The 12643-nt window shown below is 42.3% G+C and overlaps 1 protein-coding gene across 1 annotated transcript in view; it reads left to right on the forward strand.

Annotated features, from left to right (window-relative positions):
• The window catches only part of PLCG2 (phospholipase C gamma 2), a 93181-nt gene that overhangs the window by 40322 nt on the left and 40216 nt on the right, over positions 1–12643 (forward strand). Inside the window, exons 6-12 of the mRNA XM_030581310.1 lie at positions 3679–3763; positions 4561–4644; positions 6090–6133; positions 7406–7478; positions 9043–9144; positions 9337–9455; positions 11991–12076. Coding sequence (XP_030437170.1) covers positions 3679–3763; positions 4561–4644; positions 6090–6133; positions 7406–7478; positions 9043–9144; positions 9337–9455; positions 11991–12076 — 593 coding nt within the window. The remainder of the gene's footprint in view (positions 1–3678; positions 3764–4560; positions 4645–6089; positions 6134–7405; positions 7479–9042; positions 9145–9336; positions 9456–11990; positions 12077–12643) is intronic.

Here is a 12643-nt window from a genome sequence, read left to right on the forward strand (position 1 = left end):
GGACAAGGAGATCCATGGGGGAACAGTCTGAGGGACATGGAGGGGGGTCATTCTGGAGATCCTGGGAAATGGGGTAGGTTAGGCAAGGGAACACAAGACAGTCCTTAAACATAGAGGTGGGAGGAAGCCAGCAGTGGTCTTTCAGAATTAGACTGAGGACTTTGGCAGTGTTCCAGAGAGTTTGCGGAGTTCTCACTGATAAGAACTTGCTTTGGTAAATATAACTTGGTGAAATTGGCCGGATGGTTCACGATTGTTACTTTGTTATGTGTCAGGGGAGGAGACCTAGGGCTTAAGAATTACCTCAGGATTCGTGCTTCTTGGCTGAGGAAGCTGCAGCATATTGTAATTATGGAGGTGTCATATTTGGGTTCCTGTGGGAAATGGAAGCTGCTCACTGCAGGCCCATGCAAAAAATGGCATAGATTTTAGACTTCAAAATTTCCCTTTATGGTGAGTGATAGCGAGAGAGAATCCTTGCTCTGCTAGCCGAGGTGCTGGATAGCCTGTTGCAGTGCAGAGGATGCTCTCTTGCAAATTCAGCTGCAAATTTCTCGTTAGAATTGATGTAAGTTGTACGATGCTTTGAGAAGGAAATTAACCGCTCGGTGGGTGGCACTTCAATGAAGCTTAGCTACCCCGTTTTCCCAGCAGTATTAATGTTTGTACTTTTTGTTCAGTGCAGAAAATAACATTCATTTCCTCTCATTTAGCCTTTTCCTAAGAGTAAAATAAAACGTTTTCTCATTGTCCGGATGAAAACATGTTGTTGCAGGAAATAACACCATTCTGCAAGCAATCTGTAGTACTGGGCAGATTATTGCAATACAAACAGAGATGGGAGGGTACGAACGGAACTGGGTTCTCAAGCATAGGGGCTGTGACAAACTTCCTCCTCTACTTCGGTGGGTCCTGCGCTTATTGGCAGATTTGCTCACCTCAGTGATCTTCCCCACAGTCTGGATCAACTCCTCCTGTGTCTGATCAGGAGTTCGGAGGTTTGGGGGGAACCTGGGCCCACCCTCTACTCCGGGTTCCAGCCCAGGGCCCTGTAGATTGCAGCTGTCTATAGTGTCTCTTGTAACAGCTGCTTGAGAGCTACAACTCCCTGGACTACTTCCCCATGGCCTCCTCCAAATTCCTGCTTTATCCTCACCACAGGACCTTCCTCCTAGTGTCTGATAACATTTGTACTCCTTAGTCCTCCAGCAGCACAGCCTCTCACTCTCAGCTCCTTGTGCCTCTTGCTCCCAGCTCCTCACACACACTTCCTCTCCTCTGGTTCCTCCTCACCTGACTGGAGTGAGCTCCTTTTTAAACCCAGGTGCCCTGATTAGCCTGCCTTGATTGGCTGCAGGTGTTCTAATCAGCCTGGCTGCCTTAACTGGTTCTAGCAGATTCCTGATTACTCTAGTGCAGCCCCTGCTCTGGTTACTCAGGGAACAGAAAACTGCTCATCCAGTGACCTGTATATTTGTACTCTACCAGACTCCTGTACCCCACTGGTCTGGGTCTGTCACAGGGCTCAGAGAGATTTTAGATATCAGAGACTGACTCGCTTAGTCTGGAGTGGGAGGACAAAGTGTGCCAGCTGCACCATTCTTTACTGGATGCCAGATCACGTCACTGCACTTGGCACCTGCTCTGCTGCTGATGCATTTTGTTAAGAAAGCACCACAACAGGGGAGAACCATGAAACAAAGGAAAGCCATAGGGCAAAGAAGCTTCAGCAGATACTATATCTAGTTAAGGTTATGTTAGTTTCCATAGTTGTTTTATTACTGGAAGGTAACGTAACTGATCTGCCTTGGATGTGTGCTGAATTGTGAGGTGGTGGTGGTGTTTTCACTTTACCCAGAGAGGATTCCCACCTTTGGAAAACTCCAGGAAACAGATGAATGCTGCAATTAACTTTTTTTTTTTTTTTAATTTTTGCCAGTTAATTATAAAGTTGACACTTCCCGGCTAGCCCCAGCAGTGAAGCTTTGCTGCTATATGCAGTAATGAAGTCAGTCCTGAGTTTAGGCCTTTGCTGTCCAGAAAGAGCTATTGAGAGGCATCTAAAGGGTCACAACAAAGGCCTAGAACTTGAGGCCTTGGTTCCCATCCCTGCTCTGCCAGAGACACCCTATGTGACTACTTAGTTGCTGTGTGCCTCAGTTTCCCCATCTATAAAATGGGGATGATAGCACTGTTCTGGGAATATGTAAATTAAAGATCATGAGGCACTCTGATACTGTGGTAATCGTGGCCATTAAAATATCTAAGATACACTGAAACCAAAGCTGAAGTTGATGAGGGAGGTGGGAGGTCTGAAGCTCCATTCAGCCACAGGGGAAGAGGTCACTGTACAGAAGGAGCTGCTCTACAGTTCAGTCAGCCACTGTGCATCGGGACCCCACTCCTGAACCCCCTGCATCAGGACCCCCACCCTGAGGACCCCCACCTCCCACACCTGGACCACCCCAACAAGCCCCCTGCAGCTGGACCCCCACCCCATTTCCAGCACCCGGAGCCCCTGACACCCAGAGCCCCCCTGAGTCCCAACCACCATCACTTGGACACCCCTGCAGAGTCCCATGCAGGGCCGCCCGGGGGGGGGCAAGTGGGACAATTTGCCCCGGGCCCCGCAGGGGCCCCACAAGCCCTGGCCTGACAGTGGTCTGGGTCTTTAGCTGGCATTTTGGCAGCGGGGGGCCCTTCAGTTGCTCCAGGTCTTCTGCGGCATTTCGGTGGCGGAGGGCTCGTCGGTGCTGCTGAAGACGCGGAACGACTGAAGGGCCCCCCACCGCCGAAATGTCGCCGAAGACCCGTACCGCCACTGCTTCCCTGCTTTGCCCCAGGCCCCCTGAATCCTCTGGGTGGCCCTGGTCCCATGACCCCCCTGCACTCCCCCACTGAGCCCCTGTGCATCCAGAGGGCCCCCCCACACCCAAGCCCCCCACTGAGCCACTTGCACCCAGATTGCCCCACACAGAACCCTCTCACCCCACAGCTGGATCCTCACACTAAGCCTCTCCACACTTCGATCCTGCCAGGCTGAGTCTGTCTGCCCCACACATGGATTGTTCTCTTGCTATCTTGGTGCACCTGGCACGGAGGGGGCAGGGCCCTGGGGTGTTTCTGGGGCAGACCTGGCCCTTGTGCTGTGTCAGCGTCGGATGCGGACTCACTGCCAAGTCCATGTCCTGGGGTGGGGCTGCAGGGTGATCTCCTACCCTGGGACGTGGTGGCCCCCACTGCCATGCTGGAGCCTCCATATTTATTTATTGACAAATAAAATATGCAGAATTTTGCAAAAAAATTTTTTTGGTGCAGTTTTTATTTTTTTGGCACATGCCTCTGCTTCCAGGAGCCATGTGGAGTGGCCCCCGACCCTGGCTGGAGCGGGGCAACACCTAATCTAGACCCTCCACCCCAGTAGGAGTTCGAGGGCTGGATTAAAATGGCTAGGGGGCCAGATTCGGCCTGCGGGCTATAGTTTGCCTACCCCTGGTTTAGTCCAACTTTCGAAGAAGTCAGTAGACTTCTGTTGCTCTTGGATTGATCTATGGACAGAGAACGTTTTAAAAATATATCAATAATTTAATTTTTGTGTTGATGAAAATATATGCCATTGGATAGTTGTAGGTTACCTAGATACTAACAGAATGCTGTTTTTGCCCTCTTGTTTTTCAGTATCAGCCTTAGAGAACTGAAGACCATACTCCCCTTAGTAAACTTCAAAGTAGGCAGTGTGAAATTCTTGAAGGATAAATTTGCGGTAATTATCCAAAGCACCTGATGTCCAATATTTGATGAAAATATTTGACTCTTTTATGCAGCATCTTGCCTGTGGCTTTTGCTTCTTATCGTGTGATTTAATCTGTTTAATATTGGTTAATTTCAGAGTTTAGGTTTGAATGTAATGCAGAAGAGTTTTTTTTAATTATCTTTATTACTGGTATTAATATTGCAGTATTATCCGAAGTCAAAATCAGGCTCATGGCCCTCTTTTTGGCACTGTGCAAATGTGTAGGAAGATATGGTCAGTGCCTGTTTTAAGGCTAGAATTTGCATTATGAGTGAAGCAATACTTTTGGTTTCTATTCAATGTAAACTACTGTTAATAACTTTTGAGGCCCCTTTACATCCCTGCAGGAACCTTAAAGATCCCCTTATTTTTCCTGCTTTATACCTCTCTATTCTCCAAGCCTTGAATTATAGTTATTGGTACTCTGATTAATGAGCACTGAGTGAGTCATTCTTCAGAATCTGCCAGCTGTCTTCTTAAGTGAGCAACTGGCTAACTGCCTGCTGGTACTCTGAGCTGGGGTAGTGGACAGAGATGAGGGGCAGGAACAGTGTGTTACAAATCAAGATTCTGTTTGTTCAATTAGCATATCAATGTCATTGTTAAGAAATCAATTAGCCATCACGTCAAAACAATTAAAGTAAAAGTATGGCAGCCATATATGCCTTGGAAGACTATGGCACCTGGAAAGGGTATGTCACATTTCTTGCTGTACAGGTGTAACCTAGGCTATTCCAAGTACACTGTTTAATACTTCCTCCTCACAGGAAATAGGAGCTCCCAAAGAAGAACTTAGCTTTGAACAATTTCACGTGTTCTACAAGAAAATTATGTTTGAACAGCAGAAATCGGTAAGCTCATTTATAGATTGATAGTCAATCTACATACTCTTATCCTGCTTGATTTGAATAAAAGGTGAATACTGATTTCTCCTCACATCCCCCACCATAGAAAAGCCCTCACTTACAGTATTGTATTTGATGTGTCTGTGACAACCAATGCCAATAACTGGATTCATAAAATAAATAGATAAGAAGCTTGTGTTGCTTCTTGGGTGTTTAAAAGGTGAAAGTGTGCACACATGTAATGGGATTTTGTATGTCAGTGAGTCTTTCTGCCCAGTTTGTAGGATGGCCTTAGTCAGGTGCAATTAATAAATGTTAAGTGAAATAAGGGTTTTGTTTTTGCATGACTTCCCAATTTAATTTATCCCATATGCCAAAGGATACTCTTTAAATTATGCTGGTGACATGTCATGATCACCAAATAATGACCACTGCCATTCTCACTTATGTCTGGAGATGTTTGGTGTACTGCATGGCATGCTTGTGAGAGTCACTGAGATGTGTAAATGCCATGGAATTATGCTAGCGATTTATTTGGTTAGCTATTTGATCACTACTTCCAAATGTTCGTTCCATCCAGATTCATGAAGTCAATGGGAGCTGTAAGTGTTTAGCATCTCGGAAAATCAGGGTTCTTATTTAGGTGCCTCACTTTAAGCACCCAAGTTTGAAAATGTTGGCATAAATATCTGAATGCTAGTTTCTGCACCCTGTTAATTGTGCCTGCGAATATGTAGGATATTGTTAAAACTAAAGCCTTCTATCCTCAGTTGTACATGGGCATAGTTTATTAGTAGTTCTCTTTTTCAGCTTTGCAGATTAAGCATAATCATTATAATGTAGATCTGTAAAATGCTATTAAAAAGAACCATATGCTTGAAGTAAGACTTCTTTGTTTAGCTAACCTTGTTGATGTGCCTTTTTTCATGACACTTCACTTAAACACCTTAAGCAGAAAAAAGTTACTTAAAGAGGAGAGCGTAGCACAGTATAGTGAGGTTATCTGATTGTCCACACTCTTGGTGCATCATTTCAAGGAGACTCCTCAGATTGCGTAATTACTGTTTACAACTAAGTTTCCCAAGCTCTGTACTCTGCTGGTTCAACCTGGAGGCCATTTAGTTTAGTTTTTGTAGCCAGCTGACTAAATATGATACAAGATACATGTTTCCAGTTTTTCTGGGCTATCTAGGAGGAAACTTGACTGCTTGTGTTTATTATGTGCATTAGCAAAACCAAGTTTGGCTATGAATTGTATGCTTTTACATGGAGAAGGCCTGAAGCGTAATCACGACAGATGACAGTCTGTTGTTTCTTACCTTTCATTTTAACTCAAAATTTATCGTGCTAACATAACTTGTATAAAATGCAAGTAGACATTTCTGTCCCTGATAATAGTTACAGATATTTCTGATTATTGTGTGTCTCTCTTTTTCTCTCCTCCTCTTAAGATTCTTGATGAATTCAAAAAGGATTCTTCTGTGTTCATTCTTGGGTGAGATTTCCTGTTACTATAATTTTGTGCATGTGTGTGTTGATTATAACGCTTCAGGACTTTGCATACCCAAAGATTTCATGGAATCTCAAAGTCCATTCATGTTTGTAAGTGATGTCACTGTTCTCTATAATGGTATTTTCATTAGTGACCAGAGGTGGCATATCTTGTTGCTATGGTACTCATTATGATGAGTGAACATTTTTCATATACCATTTAATATGAATTTTAACATCTCACATTTTAAGACACGTGTCCTAAAATTCTGACTTCAGTGGAAGATTTCCTGAGTAAGGACAGAGGAAGAGTGGCATAAGGAAGCTGTTGATAAGTGCCAATACCTTGCCCACAGATGGATTTCAGTCAGAGCTTCTCATGCTTAGCCTAGGACAGAAGTTGTCTCTGTGTCTTCTGATGGAGAAGTTTAATTTTTAACTGAAGAAGCATGTGGTGCATGGACTTGACAGAAGCAGGGCAGAATTCTAATCCTAAATCATGGAATGTCATTGAATCTCAGTTTCCCTCTCTGTAAAATGGGTATGTTATTTATTTAGGGGAGTTGAAAATTAACTCTTTGTACAGCATGTTGAAGAAATGAGATGCTGCAGCATAAAAATGACAAGCATTGCTGCTATTATACTTTTCTGAAACTAGTTTATCATAACTTTGAACATTACATCTACAATTTTGTTTAAAGCATTTGAGAAGTTCCTTTAGAAATGGTTACCTTTAATATAGGGCCCAATTCTTTAGTCTACTGAGTAGAATTTATTGAACTCATTGGGACTGCTGGCATCAGGTTTTGGTTCTCCATGTCAGCTCATCCAATAAATATCCAGAAGAAATGGCTTATGGGATTATGGCTATGCAAATAATTTACAACAATAATATTGTTATAGTCCCATAATTAAGATGCACAACATCCTAGTGAGGTGAGTGGTGTTTCAACTTTACAAAAAGGTAAACAGAGAGAAGTTAAGTAACTTGCCCAGGGTGACAGAATGAATCATTATGAAAGCTGGGAAGGAAACCCAGAAGCTCTGATTCAAAGTCTTGTGATCCAGATGCTAGACAGCTGCTTTTGGGGCCTGATCCAAAGCCCGTTAAAGATAATGGAAGGACCCCCTTCGGATGAAGTAAATTCATGATATAATTTATTTGGTTCTCTACCATGGTCCTGCTAAGGCCCTGACTTATATGATATTTGATCTACCCCCTTTTTTTTTTTAATGAAACATTTCTTCTAAAAATTTTCCCTTTCCTTTGGTCTAGAAATACTGACCGTCCAGATGCTTCAGCAGTTCATTTGCATGACTTCCAGAGATTTTTGCTACATGAGCAGCAGGTGAGAAGGTTATGAAACTCAGAATTCTTCCTCACCAAGGTTCACAGCGTTATGTATTTTTCAAAGAGTCACAGTCTGACATACAGAATGACTGATGATAATTGGCATTGAACCTTGTGGGCTAAATCTGAGCATTGGTCTTAATTATTAAAGTGTGATCTTTCATTGAGCTACTGTTTTTCAACTGCACAAAGAACAAAAAGGTGTGCAAATGGATTTTTCTGGCCTCTGCTAAGCTTCTAAATAAACGGAGGTGGTTCTTGACTGACATGTAAATGTCAAGGGTGATACCCTGGCCCCATTGTGGGTGGCACCACGTAAACATGTGGACTGAAATCTTGGCTCTGGCCTCATTGTGGCTGGCACAATGTAAACATTTGGGGTGATGTGCCAGCCCCATTGGAATCAAAGAGAGTTTTGCCATTGACTTGAAAAGGCCCGGAATTTCACTCCTGATGGGTGCTCTCTTTGAAGAAGTTGCCCTGTACTTGCAAGCAGTTGGGTTCAGTGATCTGGGAAGGGGCTTGTCTTCATCTGTAACAGTTCTGATCCTGATTCACAGACAGCATGGTTTAGTTTGACTGATAAAGTAATGAATAAATTGATTTAAAAAAATTGTCAGGCCAAAGATTCACTAAAGGAACAAAGCAGTTCATTTTTGAAGCTGGCCTGCTGTATTACAGTGTGCATATTCTACATCTTTGGAAAGTCTGGAGATCTTCTGTATGTTTAAGCTTTATGACGTTCCACAGCCACTACTGAACTCCAGGCTTGCAAATTTGTTTGAACACTCAAATCAAACACTGAAGTTCATTGTTCCCATGCATTCCCTGTATGGGAATACCTAATATCTTTTCCCCTACAAAACAATGTTGAAAGAGCATAAAGGTTGTAAAGTCAAGCACTCAAAAGTTAGAAGAGACCAAAATGAAGATTTTCTCTGTCTTTAGTAGGGCCAAGATTTCACCCATATATAGAGTCCCCACCTGTGACAGCCTAGCATTTAGACAGAGGGCATCTTAGATCCTTAAAACATAACATAGGCTTTTGTTAGCTAGGAAAGACATTATTTTTTATTTTTAAACTATCATTTATTATTTTATTTCTGTAACGCCTATGAGCCCTAGTCACTGACCAGACTATAGTACTAGGCCCTGGACAAACATTTAACAAAAAGCCATTCCTGAATATTCTTTGGGTAAAAAAACATGAACCTAAATTACAGTAGAAAAATTCAGTGAACTCAAACATCTAGAGAGATTTGTAAAACTTCCAGATATTCTGGTTTCACCCACTTACAAGTATCGTTATGTGATCTTAGACACTGATTTTAAATGCAGCAGTAGCCTGAACCACTGAGTGTCTTTCTTTCTGGATGGGTTCATCAAAAGATGCAGTTCTGTTAACTGTAGGCAGTGAAGAATGCAGTTTAGTAAATCACTACTATGGGTGTCTGTCTGTCTCTTTCATGTTACATAATATATAATTTCATTCACTAAGTCTTATTATCTTTTTTGGTAATAAAATAAAACAACTTAAATGATAAACTTTTCTTAATTTAAAGGAGTCTTGGGCACAGGATCTCAGTAAAGTCCGAGAACGAATGACAAAGTTTATAGATGACACTATGAGAGAAACTACTGAGCCCTTCCTCTTTGTGGATGAGGTGAGATAAAATATTTTCTTATAGTTCTATATATGTTTAAGTTTCTCTTCTAGTTCCTTGAAATTTAATTTGCTGGGCAAATCCTCCTCTGTTATCAAGAGGGCAGTTCCTCTAAGCTCTGTTGTTAGTGTTTAAATTCTTTTTTCTTTTCTGATTGCATGCATTTAAATCCATTCTCTTTTTTTGTTTTAGTTTCTCACTTATCTTTTCTCAAAAGAAAACAGTATTTGGGATGATAAATATGATGCAGTAGATGCTCAGGATATGAATAACCCTTTGTCCCACTACTGGATTTCTTCCTCTCACAACACGTAAGTTTCCAAAATCTTGACTGTCTCTGATCAGAGCGACCTGGTGTATGTTAAGAGAAGCAAATGTTAGTTTAAGTTTTTTCACCAGGGGTGCTCAGACTGGATTTGTGAAGCCTTACTGAGAAATTGCATCTGATAAGACTCACTCACTTTTTCACTGAGTTATAGTGTCAGAAAACACAACCCCTTCCCTACTTTTCCTTCCCGCCCCCAACAGAAGAGCACACGAAACTTTGTTAAAAGAATGTAGTCCAGAAGCTGAGCTCAGACTGCCACACTGAGTTTCCTGTAACTCCTTGATGCCAGAAGATGGGGACTGAATGACTGTGGGTGCAAAAATTCATGCTAATGAAGGAATTTCCGCTCCTCCTGACACCTACAGCTCTGTTCAGTTAGCATCATTGTGCCTGGGCATTACAATGCCTAAAGGGTCAAATCCTGCTGGCCAGATGTAGTGGGACTTTTGCCTGAGACTGGGCTGCAGAATTTGGGTCAAAGTCCTCTGTCAGAGTGTCTCCATGGGACACGTTATTTACCACTTCCTTTCACTGTGGTGGGTTGTATTTACCGAGAGATACCGATACTCTGAGCATTACCTGTATTACAGCATTTTAATCTGTTGGGCATGCATCTCGGGGCTGGTCCACACTACGGGGGGGAAATCGATCTTAGATACGCAACTTCAGCTATGTGAATAACGTAGCTGAAGTCGAATATCTAAGATCGGATTACTCACCCGTCCACACCGCGCGGGATCGATGTTCGCGGCTCTCCCTGTCGATTCCGGAATTCCGTTGGGGTTGATGGAGTTCCGGAATCGATATAAGCGCGCTCGGGGATCGATATATCGCGTCTAGATTAGACGCGATATATCGATCCCCGAGCAATCGATTTTAACCCGCCGATATGGCGGGTAGTCTGGACGTGGCCCCAGATTGTAAACATCTAGAGAAGGATTATGATAGTATTTTGAGCTTATATATTATCTACACTTACAAAAGAAGCATGTGACAGCATCTGGGGTCCTTGTTCCCAGGCCGCTTCTAAAATCAAGATAATATGTAATATAACTTTTTAACATGGTTGGATCATTTTGGGGAAACTGTCGTCCTCCTTTATATGACCTGAAATGTAGCAGAATTGCGATGGTTGTTCTGAGCAAGATGGGGGAAGAGCAGGCTACTGGTGTGAGTGGGGACTCTGGGATAGACCAAAGCTCTGTGACAGTTCACACTGCAGAAGGGGGTGGTTCAGGGAAGAGGAAGCATGTGGCTAGTGGATCTTGAAACAACACATTTCTACTGGCTAGGAACTAGCCCTACATGGCCTTTGTATGGGAGACAAGGATTCTAGCAGAGAGGGACCATCGGTGCTGCTATACAAAGGCATGTGAAAGCGGAATTAAAAGTAGCAACCTTTACTTTGATCTTCCTTATTGTTCTGGATTTATTGTACAACCAAAATGTGTTCTGTGTTTAATACATTGTTGGCAATTACCATTTTGGGGGCGGGTTTCCTGTTAAACATTTTACTATTATGAATCATGTTTGTTACAATGGTGCCCCATGGTGTTAGATGCTGTAGAGAGTATTAGATGGTCTTTGTCCCAGTCAGTTTACAATTTGAATAGACAAGACACACACAGGCTAAGGGAAGGGGTATAACACAAGCAGAGTGAGCAGTCTGATGGCAGCAAATGTCATGTTAGTACCACAATTAATTTTTTTGAGTGCATTTACTTGGGGATCAGCTAGATGGAAAGAGAAGAAAACTGGGGTGAGGAGGTACAGGTCAGGGGAGAAGAGGATAAGGGGAGCAGGTGTGGAGTGAAACTGAGGTGAAGAAACTACTCCAACCCTCCCCCTCTCTTCCTACCACTCCTTCGCAAACATCCAGTCAGCACAATGCAGAGAAAGTTTGGTCAAAACCGTAGAAATTCTCTGAACTGTAGTAAGGCTCTCAGTACTTGTCCTCTGTGAACTGTGGCATGCAAACTGTTAAGCCAGATACAAATCTATGTCATGGTGATTTTTCATACTTAAACAGCACTGGGTGCAACAGCAACATAACATAAATGGAAAGTTAATTCACAGGAATGGGGAAGTTTATCATCTAACATTGCTTTAAAAAAAGAAAAAGTGAAGAAAATATCCCAAGGAATTTAAATAACATGTATAATAAGGAAAAAATGGCTTATGGAGTATATGGAGACCTTTCCCTTTCACTAGACAGGTACACTGTTTGACCTCGCCTCGACTTGGTGGAGTTTGGATATATTGTAGAGATGTTCTACTCTACAAAAAGTTGGCAAAGGGCAATGAATGAACTCTTGGAAATTCTTGCTATCTGACCCATGCCAAGGTGCTTTAGCATCTGATTCAGAGAAGTCCACTCACTTCATAGAGAGTCAAAAATTCAATATTCAAAACCTTCACAGTAGAAAAAGATTCAACATTCAGAAATTCTGTAACAGAATATATGGGGCCCTTTTAAAAATTGTTGCCTTCCTTCTGATGGTCCCTCTTTACTATTCAGATACCTCACAGGAGACCAGCTTCGAAGTGAATCTTCCACAGAAGCTTATATCAGATGCCTTCGAATGGGATGTCGATGTATTGAGCGTGAGTAACAAGCTTGTGGAGTGGTTTGTGACAGGAATGCTTTTGTTCTTCACCTTTGCATAGCTTCCTGTGGTTGCTAAGCACAGCAAAACCAAAACTTGTAGTTTTTGTAACACAAAATTAATCCTTTTTTGTTTAAAGGATGTGCTAACTATTAGAACCAATATCCTTCAGAATTCCATCATTTCCCTGCTCGCTTGCTTTTCTTTTATTCCTTTGAAACACTAAAATTCAAGCAGCTCTTTTAAAACCTATTCCACTGTGTACACCAGAGATGAAGCTACCAGAATGAACAAATTAATTGGTTAAGCCCCAGTGTGCCCTTCTCCAGTACATCTAGGATAGGTGCTGCTCTTGGAGCAGCATATTGCCACTTTAAACTCTGGTGGACACTAGTAAACCCAGAATTCAGCTGCCTAAACTCGTACTTTTCTGTTCCTAGCTGTGTGTGCTTTTAGAACCTCCATATTCTATTTTTTTTTATTACCATTACTTTATGCAAACTTAATCTCCTCTGTGAGGGATATAAATCTACTTAGCAAATCATTTTAATATAACATAAAAGTA

The sequence above is a fragment of the Gopherus evgoodei genome, chromosome 12 (assembly GCF_007399415.2).
Source record: "Gopherus evgoodei ecotype Sinaloan lineage chromosome 12, rGopEvg1_v1.p, whole genome shotgun sequence".
NCBI lineage: Eukaryota > Metazoa > Chordata > Testudines > Testudinidae > Gopherus > Gopherus evgoodei.